This window comes from Camelus ferus, chromosome 4 (genome assembly GCF_009834535.1).
Source record: "Camelus ferus isolate YT-003-E chromosome 4, BCGSAC_Cfer_1.0, whole genome shotgun sequence".
Taxonomy (NCBI): Eukaryota; Metazoa; Chordata; class Mammalia; order Artiodactyla; family Camelidae; genus Camelus; species Camelus ferus.
Window position 1 is genome coordinate 32,883,454 of NC_045699.1, and position 18,571 is coordinate 32,902,024.

Consider the following 18,571-nt stretch of genomic DNA (forward strand, 5'->3'; position numbering starts at 1 on the left):
TCAACGAGATAGACTCAATCCCCTTTACTTTTTAAAAAGGACTTGAAAACAGGTGCTGGATGGCCAACAGCACACTGAAATAAAACGTCTGTCTGGCTTCATCTTTCCTTTCGTCACTGCAGGTTTCCACCAGTCCCCCAGCAGCTGCACACCCCCCCCCCCCGCCAATCAGAGTCAAGGGCCAGTGTGCTTCTGCACCTGAGAACAGTTAGCTCACTGGGGTTAACTTGGAGGTTACCTATCTGACGAACTGTTTGCCTAATAAGGTCTTAAATTTCACACTCATGACGTGCAACCTGAGTAATGAGCAGAGCTGGAAACGGAGTAGTGCTCTCAGAAGACGTCTCCTCTTGTCAAAGCCCAAGACCAGTGGACCAGGCACTCACCCTCCCCGCTGTGCTCCATCCATCAGCCTTTGCTGCCACTGCTGTAAGTCAATAGGATAGGGGCAGACAGCTGTCAGAGATGAAGCAGGGACAAGCAAAAGAGCTTAATGAAATTTTATTCTGAAAATATGGCAAGAGTCTAAGGCACTTCAAACATTTAAATACATATAAGACCAAAGTAAATGTGACATGGGATAAAGGAATCCATAAATACGTGGAGAACTACACTAGGTTTTTCTAGAGGCAAATATATGGCCAATTCCTCTAACACAAGTCAACCTTTGTCATTAGATACAGAGCTGTGCAATTATTAATAAAAATATGGTAATGTTACATGTCATTCATCATGTCTTTAATTACTATAGAATATAAAAGTTGAAAATACTGCATCAATTTTATATAGATACCCTTTATATAAAAAGTCATACAATACATCCACCAAGATAAAACCAACCAGAAAGACTTCCTGTCCTAAGTTTTCAGACTTTCTATCTTTTATTTTTAAACCAGAAACCTACCAGACCAGGCCCAATTGATGATCAAAGTCATCTCGACTTCCTTACTTTAAAATCATAAAGACGAAAAAAAAAATCAACAAAACCATCCTGGAATGGAATTGTCAAAGAGCTTTTTAATGGTTCCACATTCCGTAAATATAAATACTTGTGGAAAAATTTAAAAACACCGTGTCAGTGAGAACCTGACACTTCTCAGCAGAGGTGGAAGGTGGAGAGAAGCAACAGAAGCTGCCCTCTCAGCTCAGGTTACAATTTCCTACAACTGTACATAACGGAGCAATGACCCAACAGCAAGTGTGCCCTACACAGAGGGAAGGTGGCCAGGAGGGAGGCGGTGTGTGCCCAGCAAGCAATCTCCCGCTGGCTCGCTTCCGCTGTGACAGCTCCAGCCTTCAGCCCTTGACTTTACGCGTTCTGTTTGCTGGTGAGCTCAGGCACAATATACATTCAGTATCTGTCACCCCAACAGGAACAATTAGCAGCTAAATGGTGGCATGTGTATGGACAGCTATTTGCACATAATCAATCAAATGAACCTCGGTGGGTGGGCCCAGGAGATGTCTTCCTTCCAAGCCTAGGGGTGCCCTAGAGACCAGGAAAGGAAAAAAACTGGGGGTTAATAAGTGATCTCAGGCAGATGTGTCCTCTATGACATAGGAACTCCGTCCACCACAGCTGATCACCACCCATGAGCCAGAGTGAGGAGAGCTGGAACACAGCACACAGGTCCACTAGCAGGAACAGCTCTGGGGCCAGTTGGGCTCAGCAGTGCTGTGTCCAGCTGTCCTGGGAAGTCAGCTTCCTGCTAAGAGTGGACTCTGGGACCACAGGCTGCTGATCACTGTCTGCTTAAGGAAAAATCCAGGAAGGTGGTGAAATGTATTTATGGGCTCAGGATGTGCCATTTGGATAATTCTGCCCAGAATAAACCCTTCCTGTGAGGGTGTGAGGACGAGCAGGCGTCCAGCCTCTGCTGCACTAACCATTAGCACTCTTGGCCTTCTGGGTGGGACAAAAATGATGAACTCTTAGGTTCCAGACTAAAACTTTGATTTTCAGAATCACCATAAAACCTGCATCTCCTGTCAACTCCCCGAGGAAGGGGGCCCACTAGTCTGGTGGCTTTCAGCCTGTTCACAAACGCCAGGTGCACGACACTGACCGGAGACTGGGCTTTGGCGAAGTTGACGTGGGCGTACAGAAGAACGGCGATGTCCTTGTGTCCTGCTTCCAGGGCTATTGAGAGCGCGGTGCTGCCATCCTTAAGATGAGATGAAAACAACAAGACCAGGTTGGGTTTCTCAAACTTCCAGGCTGCCAAAAGGCAACAACTCAAGACTTTCTCAATTAGATAAGGTTTTCCAGTCTAGCCATTTGTTAAGTCCTTTGGGAAACTTTTCTGGACCTGGAGGTGCTAAGCCTGAAGGACACAAGGATGACAGAGGCACAGCCCCCACCCTGCCCTCAGTCAAGAAGAGAAATCACCCCATCCCCTCTGTCATTGCCTCACATGCTCAGCTTATAGATCTGCACACCATGGAGCCTCAGCAGAAGCCCACTGCCCATGACAAACTCTAATTAAACTACTCTGCCCTCCAGCAGGGGGCAGCAGGAGGTGGGGGGCAGAAACATAATTTAGTTTCTTTTTTTCCTTACACTTGCTAAGGAGCAGTCAAGGAACATGGTGTATACTTTGATGCCCTGCAGTTTGCCAAGGATCTCTTAACTTTCCTCCTGAGGAGGGAGCTAATCCTACAGCCCTAAGCACCCCTACAGAAGGCAACAGGTCACATCTATGTGGAAGCACTGAATCCTGCTGACTTGCAGAAATGTATCTTATGGAAATACGAGGGAAAATTTATTTTCAGCTAAATGTTTGATTTCCATTAAGTTGCAGGAATTTAAATGGATATAAAGATACATAAGGACAAAAAACAGCATATTGTACATCCACTGTATCTCAATCAAAAGTAATAATACTATTAAAACGACAAAAAAAAAAAAAAAAACCAACAAAAAACCCAGCACAACGTATTTTCTGTCTAGTCTTAGAAAAAGTATTTCTTTCTGGTCACCAGCAGCAGGAAACAATTTGTGTGTGGTTTGAACCTCATGGTCTTCCCTCCTGCTCTGTGAACTCTAGGAGTTACTCTTCTTCCAGAGGCCAGTGGGATGTCCTCCTTTTCCTTTAAGAACAAGGAGGCAGACAACAGACTGAGGTGACCAGGATTTCAGGAAGTCACTGTGGCTCAGTGGCCTCTTGTTACTCTATCTACAAGCTGCTATTTGCTGGAAGAGAGTAGAAGTAAAAGCAAACAAACAAAAACAGGGCACATGACAGACTGTCCCTGAGGAAAGATAGCTGGAGATGGACCCTGCTGCAGGAGAGGTGTGGGGAGCCTGGTACAACCGCAGCTCATGCTCCTGGGGAGGCCACTGCAGCCGCAGAAGCCAGTCAGTCCGTCGTGCCAGTAAATTCCTGCACTGACTTGCTCTTCCTGCTGGTGTGGGCCCACTGGGATCTGAGGTTCAGCACAAAGGAGGGTGTTTTCCCTCTAACCCTTTAGTGTTTCGAGCTGATGAAAGCTCCGTTTCAAACCTGTGCTCCACAGAGATAAACTCTGAAAAACAGAACCAACCCTGCCCGGCCTCTGGGACCTTTGGACCTCGGAACCGTGTCACCACCCAAATGTTAGTTCCTGTGTCTTGACCTATCGGTACTCCACCCCTTTGGTCTGGAGACACCCAGAAGCAGCAGCTTTCCCTCAAATGTTTCCCACTCAAGAGGCTGTCTGGGATGGGACAGCCTGGGAACTGGGAGAGGAAGATTAGGGTGACGATGATGGGAACAGCTGGAAAAGGAGTGGGAAGATGTGCTCAAAAGAAGGTGATTAAACGAGACAAATTACCCTCTCTGATGGGCCCCACTGAAGGGTTTCCACATGGACTGAGACCTAACCTTCTCTTCTTGGTGCACTGAGCAGCTGCTCACGCTGACTGTGACTCTGTATTGTAAAATTCTCTTATCTCCCTTTGGACGCTGGTCCTCATACATGCCCATCACCTTCTTCCTTTACGAATTCCAGGGTCAGGCCTATTCATCTTTCTGCCCTTGGCTTCAGTTAATGGGAGTACTAGTTTGCACCCAGTAAATGCTGCCAAGCTGGGCTGTGAAGGGAAGTGGCCTGGATGGCAACACAAATCCCTGAGGAGAATGTAGGAGAATCTGCTCACTCCTCCATCAAGCAACACTCACAGAATGCCCTCCCTGTGCCCCTGCGGCCCCTGGCATGGAGGTCCCACAGAGGCAGCTTACATTGTCCTCTAAGTGGCCGTTGCAGCCTGGCTGGGCCAGCAGCAGCTTGACGATCTCCACGTGCCCATGCTCGCTGGCACACATCAGGGCGGTGGAGCCCTCGTCGTCCTGGATATTGACGTCAGCCCCACAGGCCAGCAGGCCCTTCACCATGTCTATCCGCCCATGACTGACCGCCAGCATGAGGGCCGTCTGTCCTGCCTGTGGGAAGAAATGACAGCGGACTTCAGAAGTCCATGGGGCTATGCTGGGGGGAGGGGAGGAGGGAGTGCGATGACAGGGGAAAAGTGGACGTGGAATCACTGGGGGCTGGGTGGTGGCAGGCACGGAGAAACTAGTTTCTCATGAGCTATGAGCTATTAAGTTAGGTTATAAAGTAATGAGTCAATTTTTCCCTTTAGCTTGGAGGATCTGTCTGAGGATAGTAAGGACCTGGAAATGTTCAGGGGATCATTACAAGTCAAGTGTGAACACATCTGGACGAGGGGCACTCTGCCTGGCATGAAGACAGTACTGCATGGAGACAGTCAAGAAGCTACCAAGCAGAGGCAATGCAAGGCAAAGGAGGAGAAGTTTCCAATGTGCAGTGAAGCCCGTGTTTCACTGGTGTACTCGGTCCTCAAGGACCAGCAGGCGGCCGCATGGACTGGGCTCAGGGTGCACGGCGGGGGCACCTGTGAGGGTCAGAGCTGTGTTAGCCAGCACACACGCTGCAGCAAGTGCGCTCACCTGGCTGGCTTTGGCATTCACGTCCCCGCAGCCAAAGAGTTCTTCCACAACCCGCATGTCCTTCTCTGCTTCCACGGCGGCGAGGGCAGCCAACATGATCGGGGTATACCCTGCCCTATTCTGGTGATCCACATTACACACATCTGCAAAGACAGGAGTCTCTGTAGGGAGGAGCCACCTCCGAACAGCATCAGCTGTCCCCTTGAACTGAAGGTATAGAGCTTGGAAGAGCCCAGAGAAATGGCCTCAGGCAAAGTTCCACAGTGGTTCAGAAGGAAACGTGAGAGATGTTTTCATATCAAACCAAAGAAAAAATTTTTTTTTCTATTTCATGAGGCCAGAAGCAACAGAAATGACATTAAGCTTTCACAGCACTTTTGTTTGCAACTGGTGGTTGAACTCCAACAGCTTGGCAGGTCTGGGAGGCTGGTCTAAGTAATGGTTGCTTTGAAGAATAAACAATAATGTGAGATCTAGACCTTAATCTGTATCTAGGAGATCACTGTTCTGGAGTGAACAAGGCGGTGAGTGCTCCAGTGGGAAGAAGTATTCGTAAAGGCACATGCAGGCAACACTGGCCACGGTGCTGTGCTCTCACAGACCGCTGCTCACCCAAGACCCTGAGTGTGCTGCTCTGACTCGTTTGGGCCCTTGGAAGCAGACTTCCAGTCACATGACACTCAGCTCTAGGAACTGGTCTGAGAGCAACTGCAACTAAACCTCAGACACTGCCGGGACTCCAAGACCCAATAAACCAGACCTTTTCTAGTTCTAGAATTCTTACAGAGTCCTGGGGGCTAAATTAGCCTCCAGGCGTTTTTAAATTCCTTCAGCACTTTCTTAAAAAATGAAGGGAATGGAGAGTGCAGGAAAGCAGCTTTTTATGTGTGATCAAACATAATTAAAGTGCTTAGGATGTTTCCATCAGCAGGAGTGAGAAGAGACGGTAGCCGTTTGGTGGAAACTGAGTTCTAAGACAACTGCATACTAGGGACATAATGGCATTTACACAATGGCATTTATATTTTTTTAACATAGAAAAGGAAAAAAAAAAGCTGTCTGATGGAGAAGTGGGTGAGCAGACATGGAGGCTCCTCCGTGTCTCTGGTGCTCAGATCCTCGCTGACGCGGCGGTATCCTAGATTCACAAACACACTTTATGGAGCCACCATCTCAGTCTATAATGGGGAGCAATAAAAAGTGAAGTAAATCCAGAAAAGTGATGAAGCAAAGTCATCCAACAATGGAATTAAAATCATTTAATTTACCAAATTATCATGTCCATGCAAATTTTCCAAGAGCAGATTAAACTGTTTCTTTCAGGAGCAATCCTGAAATCCTGTTCTCAGCTTTCCTGGATATTATCCACTTCTCTGTCTAACCAGTGACTCGGGCTGATAGTATCATCAGCTCTGTTTATAGTCTGGAAAGTCTGAAGGGAAGGAGGCTTGGAATTCCTTCTTGTAAGATGGAAGCAGTTTTATCCTAACATGGCCTCTATACTGGGAACAAGCAAACTTAGAAGAGAAAAAAAGGTAAATCTGGTTTCTTTTCTGCATTAATCCAACATCACCAAAACAGAGCAGAAAAAACTGGACAGCTGGGTCAAGAAGCAGTATAGGAAAACTGGACAATTTTATCACATATTCTAAATCAGATGTTCACATTATGTTCCCACTAGTTAGACTGTGGTACTGTGAATTCTGTATCAGTCACATACTAGAAATAAAAGTATCGATTTCAAAAATAAATAAAAGATGTGATCTGGGGACTAAATCTATCACTGGGCTGTTCCACTGAACAGAATGTTGAAAGCTCACTATTTCTCAAGGGGATCCTTCTATGTACCACGACTTGCTCCATGTTTAATACATCCATTGACCATATCTTGGAACGGCAAGTTTCAATTATAAACAAGAATTTTCACTGTTCTCATTACTATGGTTTGGATATAAGAATAACACTTTCTTTGCTCTATGCTGATTCCCCAGTAACGGTGTATTTTGGTGGGAATGGTGATAATTCTGTCACAATCTATTACAGTGGCTTTGCTTGGTCCCCATCCTGACTGACGGCTCAGCTCTGCAAGGCTGCTGGAGAGGAGTCATGCAGCAAAGACAAACAGCAGCCTGCAAACACCAAAGCTGTGACTCCGGCCCTAGGAGTAGTGTTCTGCCCCCTGAGAGTGAACCACCAAGCCTGCATGATTCAGTGCAGGAGGGAACATGAGTCCTATCTGTCACCAGGGACACACCTCATTTGAATGCAACTGGACTGCGGCAAGAATATCCTCAAAACCTTACTTCAAAACAGACATGGCATCGTGTCACCCTGTTGTGTTAAACTTCAGGCCTCCCATGAATGCCTCATGGATGAGATTCTTGCCACATCATGGGGTAAAGCAATGAAAAGGATTTTAGGACGGTCACAGGACTGAGGAGTGGATCAGCCAGCTCCTTCAAGATGAGTCACAACTGAGTGCTGGTGAGGAGACCGGGACAGCCCACGTACCAGCGTCCAGGAGCAGCTTCACAATCTCAAAGTTGGAGTGGGACACGCTGTAATGGAGGGCCGTGTTGCCGTTGCCGTCCGCCATGTTGATGATGTGACGCAGGACGTCGGGGGAGATGGCCTCAAAGGCGGCTATGTAGTCCCCAACCATGGCCGGGATGGCGGACTTCTGACTGGACACACGGAACCACTCGTGCTGGAGAGTGTTCAGACAGAATCTCTGCCAAAACACCGAGCAATCAGCCATTAGTTCTTCTATTTATAGACCTTTCTGAAAGCCCGAGAAGCCAGGCCTTTTATAGTCAAAGGGTGTGCAGTTAGAATTTGCTCTCAAAAGAAAAAAAAAAAAAGACTAATGAAACCCAGAGCCCGAAGTGAAGCCTCAAACACCAAACAGAAATATCACTCCTAATTTTAAATCACACTCATATTCTAACTTCTATAAAACAAGTCATATAGTACTATACAACAGTCATGCCACCAAAGTTCAAATTCTGGCTCTGCTAACTGGGGAACACACTTACTCTGTGCCTCAGTTTCCTCATCTACAAAACGGGGATAATAAAAATACCTTTCCTTCACAGTGTTTGTGATGATCACAGTGTTTGTGACGAGGACAAATGAGGCAGTACATGTAAACCACTTAGGCCTGGATCCATTTACTACTGAGCTATTGATGTTATGTGGGTTACGCTGGCCTTGCAATGAGGACAGAAGAAATTACTTAACACTCTTACTTATGGTGCTTCCTTCCTATCCAGACCAACCTCAACTCTTTCAGCATCTCCACGGCACCAGGCTGGGAGGCCATAACCATGCAGCAAACCCAATTCCTACTCCAATCCCAAATACAAATGTTCAACCATGGAGAGGGAATTAAAACACAGGCCTGGAACAAATTACTTTTCTCATTAGGAACATCTGCATCTGCCCATCAGCCCCACCTGCCTTCCCTTAGGCTGTGGACACATGAACTTGTTTCATCAAGCCGAACTTGGACATGAAGTTCAATGTAGCCTGTGCAGAGCCACTGCAGGTGATGGGGAAAACCACATGCTTTTCATATGAGTCTGTCATTCATTCATGCTTTGCTTGCTCTTTACAGGTTTAAAAATGTATCAAGAAAGACAGAAAGCTTATGTCAAAAGCACCAGAACCCATGCAGTCTTTTTCCTATAGAAAAGGTGGAAGTGGGACTGTAGAACACCCATCTCTCCACCTTCCTGCTAGTGATTATTCAGGTGGAGCCCATTCCGTGACAGTTTGGGACACTGGATGAGAAGGGTCCTGGCCAGGAAAGAGTTCATCTAATTTTTCTTTTTTCCTGCCCACTCTTTCGCATATTCAGATTTCAATTTCTTCAGATTCCTCACACAGAAGGAAGGGAAGTTATGTTATCTGGGTGTCGAACTCTGTGAAAGCTACATATTCAGTGTCCTGATACGGTCACACGGCCCTGGCACTGTGACCATGCACCGTTCACATGTCTGCTACTTTTCACAGCACAGTACTTTAAACACCTCTTCACTGCATAAATATTCAATTAACAAAAATATGCACCAATCATGGAGCGTGCGCCCAACAATATGATTGACAACTAAGGTTGCTGAAGTGTAAAGTCCTCCCTGAGGACCATGTAACCTAGTATTTTGGGGAAGATAAAAGAAAAAATGTATTATGGCTATAAAATCTGGGGTCTGAAAGCACCAGTTTTAAGTTCTGGTTAAATCTAGTGGGAAATATTAACACTACAGTGACCTTTCATGGTTTTACTATTTGTGACCAAGGCACAGACAGGCACTTAGTCTATACTGATGGAGTCCAGCACGTAGTTCCATGTCCCCCCAGGCCAGGGACTTCATTTAGTACTTCCTTCTGTAAGCATCACTGCCATGTGTTTGAATGTCAAGACTCAGCTGGCTCTGATAAATTTGTTTCTATAGCAATAGAAACAAATTTGGGACAATATCACAATTTTAAAAAAAGAAGCTATACAATAAGGTAATATGATTTAGCCGGGTCGGATAAACACAACATGGACCAGTACTCAAGAAAGGTATAATCTAGCCCCAGCACTAACCGATAGTTGACAGTCCAGACAAGACTTGTAATCTTCAGTGCCTCAGTTAAAGCAGGATGAACCAGAATAGAGGAGCCTCAGGGACACACCACCCACACACTTCCCAGGCCGGTGACAGCCATCGCCAATTCTTCCTCAGACTGTGCTCGTTGTACAAGGGAAACTATTTGTCTTTCTAGCATTAAAGAATTGCGTAAGTCCCTTCTGGTCCCCACATTTTGGTTTCATAAGTCTATAATCTTGTGAGACCTATGAATCAACTTTCTCACTAGCTGCGGACTTAAATTATTCAGCATAAAACTTCGTATTAAATCTACCACCAATATGCAAAGACTCAAATGCACACGACCACCTAAAAAAACATGATACTACACTTTCTAAATGCACTGAACAGAGCTGTCAACCAGAAGGTTGGTCCGTCCTATGAAAGAAGCTTGCACATCTAAACACCACCAGTGCATGGGAGAGCAACATACTTGGCAACGACATGAAATTCACCATTGCCAAGGAAACATCTACCTGTCCTATGTTGTGCATTCATGCTCCCTAAAGCAACCATCGACCTCTCTGCTGTTTGCTTCTGAATCTCTCAAAACTGTGAGAAGATGACAAGTGCAGTTATTTCTAGGTTTAAAAATAGTGCCTGCCTGTATCCCACACCAGAACATAATATGCAGTTTCATAACTAAAAGGAATGTTGACCTCGGCCAACATAGGTTTCTTTTGAAAACACAGGCTAACTTAAAGAACAAAAAATTCCAGGATTCTGCTCCCCGGATCACAAGGTTCTGTAAACAGCAGAACATGTAGAAAGATGACGAATGACTGCAATTAGCCCTCCCTTCCACATGCAAGTATATGCCTTGCAGATGCACCACCCCCAGGAAAAGTACAGGGTGGAGAAAGGATGTATGAAGTTGGGCCTGAGGGAAATGTTCACAGTGCGGTCCAGCGAGCAGGGCACACGTGCTCACTCTGCCCACACATGCTATAAATAGTCTTGGGGGAAAGCATGCAGGCAACAACAGCTCAGGGGCAGGCTAGAGATGCCTTAAGGGTGGTGTCTGCTCAGGTGCTCTGTGCTGACTGGGGACAGCATCTGCAGGTCAGACTCACCATATCCTTGCTGGTCAAAGCTTTGGGGTCATTTATATTGTTTTTCAGCAAGTTGCAGGCAGACAACATCTTTTCACTTAATTCATATCTAAAAGGGGGAAAAAATAAAAGAAAGAGAGCTTGTGACTGGCTACAAAAAGAAAGGCACCTTTACCTCAAACTCCAGAACCCTTTACAAGACAAGAGGTCCCAAGTCAACCTGGGCAGGCCGTGGTGGTGCTAGGGGCTTGCCTGGTGGTAGTCCAGGCACCCGAGGGCTGATGTTACCACACAGAGCCAACGCTTCCAGCCAGCGCTTGGGTCTTTTCACAAGGGTAGCTTTCGGCTTCACCCCATGGCCTGTGTGGTACTATGGAATAATAGTTGGAGATTTTTTTTTTTTTTTGCTGCTTTTGTGCTAAGTTTAGTCTAAGTTCTAAGTTCTAAAAATATTTTTAGTCTTCAAGGGTTGAAGAGGTCTGAATTACCACATACCCACTATGCTGACCAGTAAATCACACATCTGAAATCACATCTGATGATTCAAGAAATGTTTTTTAACCCATATGAAAATATCAACTTAAAAGTCAGGGGACATTTGGTATGTAAATTATACCTCAATAAAGCTGTTAAAAAAAAGGCAACAGATGTCAAGATATTGAGACGTTTGAAAATACTTGGAAATACAAACTAAAGACACTTACCTTGTGTTAATGCAGGAAACTTTCTTTTGCCAGATTAAATAGAGGTAAGTTTTCTGAAATGCTCTATTTATACTTTACACGGGTAAAAACCACCCTGAAACGTCCACCTGTTCTATCGTCTCTGTTTTATAAGCATCAATTTCGTACTTGCTAGGTTTTCACAGTCGACTACACCTTCAGGTCCCTGTGTCAGCCAACCAGAGTGCTTATTTGGTATTTTAGCTGTTCTTTATGTTATTCCCAAACCCATTCTCATGGTGTCCCTCATCACTCAGGGAGCAACAAAATGCGAACATGTGACGGGTCACATCATCTCTATAGTAAATGTGACCTTTGGTTGAGGCCAAGAGCTGTTCCTCTCACACACAATGATCCTGTAATAACAGCACTGACACCTGAACGAGGAGAAATGGCTAATGATAAAACTGGAACTTTGAAATGTGCAAGATGCTGACGGCAAAAAAGTTCTAATTCGTGCCTTTAAATATAAGGTGGGTTGTTCAAACAATGTAAACTTTAGTGGAGCTTAACAGTTAGGCGGATGGTGACCCCACATATAAAATTAGGTAGCAAATGGCTAAAGAACCAAAGGTGAACAGCTATCAGGATCTTTTCTTTACTACCATAAGAGATCCAGGAGTTATCACTTATGCATCTGTATTTATTAGTATCATGACAAGATGTACATACTTCTGAGGAACAGGTAAAGTTTAGCTCTTCTTTGGAGATTGGAGAGACCAAAGTTATAGATACAACTGCACAATCTCCTAGCTGGCCAATTCCAGGCCAAAGTACGTCAAACTGTGTGAAGGGGGAGGGGAGGGGAGGGGAATGTACCACACCTCTCTCTGATTTCCACCTTCTCAGGTTCACATTCTGGAACCTGCATTTCATCTTCCACCCTGGTGGACGTGAAACCTTCAGCATTAACTGCATGGTGCCCTTCCGCCATCCCCCGACTGTCTTCGTCCTCCTCTTCCTCCTCCTCTTCCTCAGGAGGATACTCAGTGACATCACACTCGTCATCTGACTCGGAAGAAGAGCTTTCATCTGAGCTGGAATCATCACTTGAAGTTGTTTCATACCTAGGTGGCAATTGGGAGTTCAGGAGATGCGAGGTGTGCCCATAAAGACCCAGTGACAGAAATTTTTATAAAGGTAAAGTTGCTAACTGACTCCAGAAATTTCACCAGTGGTTTTAGACCCTGTACTCTGAAGTTTGGAATATGGTCTACTAAAACTCTGGTGGTTGTCAATGGGTTCTCAAAAGGGATAACCTAGGTTGCCAATTGGTATCGTATACCACTTTTAGAAAAGATTTTATATATAGTGTATGTGCCTATCTATAGCACCTCTGGCTTAGTACAAATGAAAGGAAACTTATTTTGTGGAAACCAGGTCTGCAGCTGTTCATTTTTCCTGATCCTTTTCTTCCTCCCTTTCATTCTTCCTATTTTGTTCCATTAATTCTCCCAGTGTCAAGGTGAACAGATTATGTAGGTAACCAATTGTTCTTCTGGTACGTGCCCTCTAAAAATGTGGGCCACATTACTCAATAAAAAGATCTGGAAAACAGGCACTAAGTTAAATCTTTGTGTGGTACACTTTACTATCAATATTATCTCAGCTAACTCTGCACTACTGCTTTCTTGTTGAGGCTGTGTATTAACAGATTAACTGCTTTGATTCAACTGTAGGAGGACAAACAGGCTTACCTATTTACCTGGGCCAATTAAAAGAGAAAGAATTAACAACTAACACACATTCTGTTTAGAAAAGAACTGATGGCATGGCGAGGTTACTCTTCAGATGAAAGGCCCTACAATTTTGTTTGTAAACACGGAGATTAAGCGAAACAACTCCCCATTCTGGAGAGTGGGTGGCTACCACTGGCCCAGGGAGTGATGCACTCTGTCTCTGTCTGTTGCTGAGTTCTGACACAGGTTAAGTACAAGCTGTCCAACAGAGCGGGGAGCCTGCTGCTGCCGCTTTTGTTAGAGACCATTTGTTTCAGACCAGAGGCGAGAAGATGTAAATCACTCAGCTTCATCAGCTATCCTTTCAAGAGGGATCTATCCTTAAAGACAGCAAGAAGAGAGAAAAGAAGCCCACATGCACCCTTCTGAGGAGGGAATCGTCCGTCACCCAGATGGGGCAGCGTCCCAGACAAGGCACCTTTTAACACGACTCGAGTAGGCAGGAGGCAAAGAAAACAGACAGACCACGTATAACCACTAGCATCACCATCCTTCCTTACCCTCCATTAATGCCGACAAACTGAAGATTCTTTTTTGCTCCATTTGAGTCTCTGTTGCCATCTTTCTTCTTCATGATGGACTTCAGTGCGCTTTCATTATTTGTGCATACTGTGAGAAAGTGAACCACGGTGACCAAAATGAATATAACTCACACCCGTGAAAGTTAAGTGAATAAGTACTCCTTCTTCATGGACATTTTTTTATTCATGTAAATACAGATCCTGGCATGTATCTATGAGAAACATGCCCAAAATCCACTGGAAAATTGTGTGTGTGCAAAGAAAATAATTCAAAGTTCCATTAATAACATTCTTTAACTGGAAAAAAAAGTCCATCAGTCGTTCCAGACATAACAAAAGCAGTGACGACTAGCATCTGTGTCAGGCTTTACTGTTTATCAAGTGATGCCGTGTCTCACTTGCTTGACCCTAAAAAACCATCTAGGCACTAAGACAGGGATTATTATTAGTGTTTTTTTTTTTTTTTTTTTTTTTTAGTTGAGATAACCTCGAAAAAAATTTCTGCCTGCCGGACTATGAAAGAGTGAAATGTTGTTTGAAAAATTTTGTAATTTGCAACATCAGATGAGTTTTCTTAAGGAGACTGCATGTCTTTCTTCCACAATCTTAATTTAAAGATATTCTAGGCCCACCTGCCTAACAACAGTGTGACTGTTCTTCCAGGTCAGTTTATAAGACACACTGGCATTAGATGGGAATGCTGGCAAGGCTGGTCCTAGAATGCTGATGCTGAGAAGGGCTGTGAGTAAAGAGAGTTACCGTAGAGGCCAGCGGCCATCTGGTCATCTGTCAGGTTCACTGGAGACGGCGTGCCCTCCTGAGCAGGGAAGGCATCCTGGCAGCTGATGGGCTTCCCTTCCGTGGTCCTCACCTCTAGCTCATCCCGGGATGTTCGAGGGTTCAAGAGTCCTCCTGACTGAAGGCTCCCACACTTGCATGTGCATTCCAAGTTACTGCCTGCCAGGAAGGAGAAGGTGTAGAAGCGTGTGATGCTTGGACCAAATAAAACAGACTAAAAGGTTAAAAAAAAAAAAAGATTCTTGCAACTCATCATTTTCTTAAGTACTTCTTTGGTGTTTTCTTTCTGCATAATTGGCACTACTATCCAAGCCACCCAGAGTCAAACCCCCAAGGCATTCCTGACTCTGCACCTTTCCCTTCACGACCACATCCAGATCAGTCGTTCTAGCTTCACAGTGCCCCTCTTCTCTCTGTTCTGGCACCGCCACCTCGCCTGGGTCTGGGCCCCAGCACAGCATCCTGCCTGTCCCTCTTCCTTCACTATGCCCCCTCTCCCGTTCTTCTGCAGAGGAACTCAGCTCAAACCCCATCCTAACTCCAGCTGAAACATAACCTGAAAAAGCTAAAAAGCTCCCCGCGGCTCAGGAAACGTAGTCCACGCCACTTAGCCAGATATTCTACACCATCTACACTTGGCACCAACTTACCTCTCCAAGTTTATTTTCCACTAGGCCTGCGGTCCTTTTGGGGGTGTGGGCTGCATCCCTGTAGATGGAACTCCCCCCGGTGTAGAAAGTAGGGTCTCTTATTTGCCAACAGCACACACCTGCCTTATTCTCTCCTACCCGGTGACGCTCCTTCTTCCCCACTCTCACAGCCAAGCCCCCCCTTCACCTCCTCATCCCCCTACCCGAAATTAACTCTCCTTTCTCTCAACTCTCACAGCCCACCTTTAAGACTCTCTTGTAAGATCTACAATACAAGGTACTAGCTGACTCGTGTGATGGTCTCAGATTCCCTTTGAGTCTGTAAATATTTTGAGGGTGCCGCACGTTTAATCAACTTTGTTTCTCTCACATCTTCTAGGTTGCTTTTGCATATGCTAGGTGTTTAATATTTGTTCACTGATGAAACAGAAAAATTGGATTAACTACTACTATGTAATTCATGTATATAGGTATAGCACAGAATTTTCAATGTGGCTGACATGGACAGGTGTTTACAATCTATGGTTAAATGAGAAAAGTAGATAATAAAATTCTATGTATGGTATGATCCTATTAAACATATATATATAAAGAGAGAGAGAGAGGGAAGTTACCTGGAAATTCTGGTAATTTTAACTTTTCTCTGTATTTGCCATTCTCTTCTATAGTGAATATTGACTAATTGTGTTCAAAAATCACCTTTTAAAAATGAATTTAAAAACTCTGGCTAAGCAATATGATTTCTAGAAAATTTTCCCTAAGGATGTACAAAAAATACCAAAAAAATGTTTATCGCTTCCATGTGTAAAACAGTAAAAACAGGCAGATTTCACACCGTGGTGAAATAGGCTCTGGTACATTTATACAAAGGAATTTAGTTCAGCCATTAAAAATGTTGATGTAGGTGGGCATTTATTAACACAGAAAGAAGAGATCATGTGTTAGTGAGTTTTCAACATAGGCTATAAAATAGTATGGAGAAAATACACCTATTTTTGTAAATATATTTGTATGTATACATATTAGAAAAAGTCTGGCAGGATATACAGCAAATCTGTTTAACAGTGCTTTTCTAAAGCTGAAAAAGTAGGTGTAGCTCAGTGGTAGAGCACATGCTTAACATGCACGAGGTCCTGGGTTCAATCCCCAGTACCTCCATAGAAAGAAATAAATAATAAATAAACCCAATTACCTCCCCAACAGAAAAAAAAAAAAAAAACCCCTAAAAAAAACTGACTCTAAAGCTGAAAGAATTATATGTTATTATAATTTTTTCTTATGTCTCTATTATTTCCTAAATTATGCATTATAAACCTAATAATACAAATAAAAATTTAAATCTATCCAAAATGTCATGCGGTAAGAATTTGATCACAACTTTCTATCTTTTAAAGTAAAGCTTTGAAATCCCTTAGATCCTGAGAAGAACAGAAAGTTAAGGACTGACTGTATTTCGAGACAACCAGAAGTAAAAGAACTATGAAACTCAAAAACTCTTCTCTTCAAACTCCATGGTTCATAAGAATCACCTGGGATTTTTGTTAAAATGCAGATTTCCAGGAACCTGCCGCCAGAAAATCATTCTGAGAGTCTGGGCCAGGGGGCCGAGTGACGGGCATTTCTGACATCCCCACTGACCCATCCACGTGAGGCTCTGATGCAGGTGGCCTACTTTGGAAACTAGTGGTTTAAAACAACGACAGTCTAATAAAAAAAGAAAAGGTGGAAGGACACAAAATGTTCAAAGTGAGGTATCAGCATCTAAATTTTAATGTTCCTATTTCCAAGCTAAGAATTCTGAATGCCAGGGACTTGCCTGAGGCCACAGAGATGGGCTAGAACACACATCTCCTAATCCCATGAATGGCACTTTGTCCATGAATCAACAGCACAGTGTTTCCTCCTCTAGTTCCACAGGCATGGGGAGCCCCTCAGGTGACTCCTTCCCAAACCCACCCCGCTTCTCAGCACATAGAGTACTGAATGCAGCCCTCGAAATAACATCCAGTGCCCCCACGACCTAGTGTGTCTTCCTAACAGCAAACGAGAAATGTCTCAAGTGCCTTTGACTCAGTTGGAGTAAAATAAACAAAGCAGGGCATTTGTCTTCACGCCTCCTTCTCCAACTCCATGCATCATTACTTTGAAATTACTGCAGTAACCTTGAGGAGTCTCAACAGTTAATCCCTAAGTGCCAGAATACTTCTAAAGAACACTTTCACTAAAGTATATCCCCATTCAAGAATCAACAATGATTCTTAAAATGCTAACACATGCTTAGTTTTCATTGTTACTGAAACCTTAAACATGCACAAAAGTAGACAACAGTATAATACACTCCTGTGTTTTCATCACTAGCTACAATAACGCTCAGCTAATCTGGTCTCGTCTCTACTTCCTCCACCCACTCACACTAGAGTATTTTGAAGCAAAGGCCGGAGATCCTATCACTTTCATTCATTAATATTTTAGTATATATTCCTAAATGAAAGAACTCTTAGAAAATAATTATAAAGCTAAAACTATCAAACCTAAAAAAAGATAATTTAAAATCATCGCTTATCTGGTCAGGTATTCAAATTTCTCCCATGACCTCTTAACATTTTTGTATTGAATATTTGAATCAGAACCCCAGTTCTGTATTCCCACTGTATATAGCATACAGTGGTTTTTAAGTCTTTTAATTCATAGGTTCTCTTTCTTTCTAAATATGGCTTTAAAATATTTTAAAATTGAGGTATAATTTATATGCAATAAAATGAACAGAATTTAAGTATAGAGTTTGATGAATGTTGGTAAACGTACATGCCTGTGTTAGCACCTCCCTCATTCAGATACAGAACATTTCTAATAACCCAGTGAATCCATGCTTCCCACCTCCTGCCCTTTTCCAGAGGCAAACACTCCTCTTCACCAGAACTTAGTTTTGTAAACTAGGACTTTTTAAAGCTTCTCCACTCAAGGTCCACCCTCTCAAGCAGGCACCTGAGGGTTTTCTTTATAGTGAACATGGACAGCTTCTCATCGGGGCAGTTTAACTGCTAAACGACTCCTACCCTCTCCTCAATCAGAGTGGTCTGGTGACTTAATTACCCCCAATCCTGTGCCCTTCCTTCCTACAGTGTCCTACAAGCCTAAAATTTCAGCTTCCTTTACCTTTGCCAGTAGAATTCTACTCAAGGCTTGGCACCATTTCTATGTCCTCTATAGTTGTTCTCCTATGATACCATTCTACAGAGATCTTTTTCCCTCACTGTTCTGCAGCACGTACTGTCCAGACCAGAACGCAGCCTGCCCTCTGTTCCCTGGGTTTCACCTGTGTCTCTCTGGGAGACTGTGAGCTCCTCGAGTCCGCCCCTTATCTGGGGAATTCTTCGGTGCTTTCAACCGTGCTGGTCAATGGAAAGCTTTTAGTAAGTGCCTGTGTAATTCAACAGGTCACAGCAAGGTCACAGGAATTCTGTTACGACTAACTAGCAAGGCAAAGGACAACATTCAATGTTAAA

The 18,571-nt window shown here is 44.0% G+C and overlaps 1 protein-coding gene and 1 non-coding gene across 6 annotated transcripts in view; one reads left to right on the plus strand and one right to left on the minus strand.

Annotated features, from left to right (window-relative positions):
- Window positions 1-485: 485 nt before the first annotated feature.
- KANK1 (KN motif and ankyrin repeat domains 1) overlaps window positions 486-18,571 on the minus strand; it is a 179,904-nt gene continuing 161,818 nt past the window's right edge. For 4 of the 5 annotated variants that reach the window (XM_032477781.1, XM_032477779.1, XM_032477780.1 and 1 more), the window contains 9 exons: window positions 14,377-14,574; window positions 13,597-13,705; window positions 12,182-12,424; window positions 10,657-10,744; window positions 7,461-7,680; window positions 4,950-5,092; window positions 4,221-4,421; window positions 2,067-2,165; window positions 486-1,489 (listed from right to left, as the gene is read on the minus strand). In XM_032477781.1, the coding sequence (XP_032333672.1) occupies window positions 1,427-1,489; window positions 2,067-2,165; window positions 4,221-4,421; window positions 4,950-5,092; window positions 7,461-7,680; window positions 10,657-10,744; window positions 12,182-12,424; window positions 13,597-13,705; window positions 14,377-14,574 (1,364 nt within the window). In that variant the 3' untranslated portion in view covers window positions 486-1,426. The remainder of the gene's footprint in view (window positions 1,490-2,066; window positions 2,166-4,220; window positions 4,422-4,949; window positions 5,093-7,460; window positions 7,681-10,656; window positions 10,745-12,181; window positions 12,425-13,596; window positions 13,706-14,376; window positions 14,575-18,571) is intronic. The other variant, XM_032477782.1, reaches the window with a different exon arrangement.
- TRNAV-AAC lies at window positions 16,152-16,223 on the plus strand. The gene has a single exon. It is a non-coding gene; the product is annotated as a tRNA-Val (tRNA).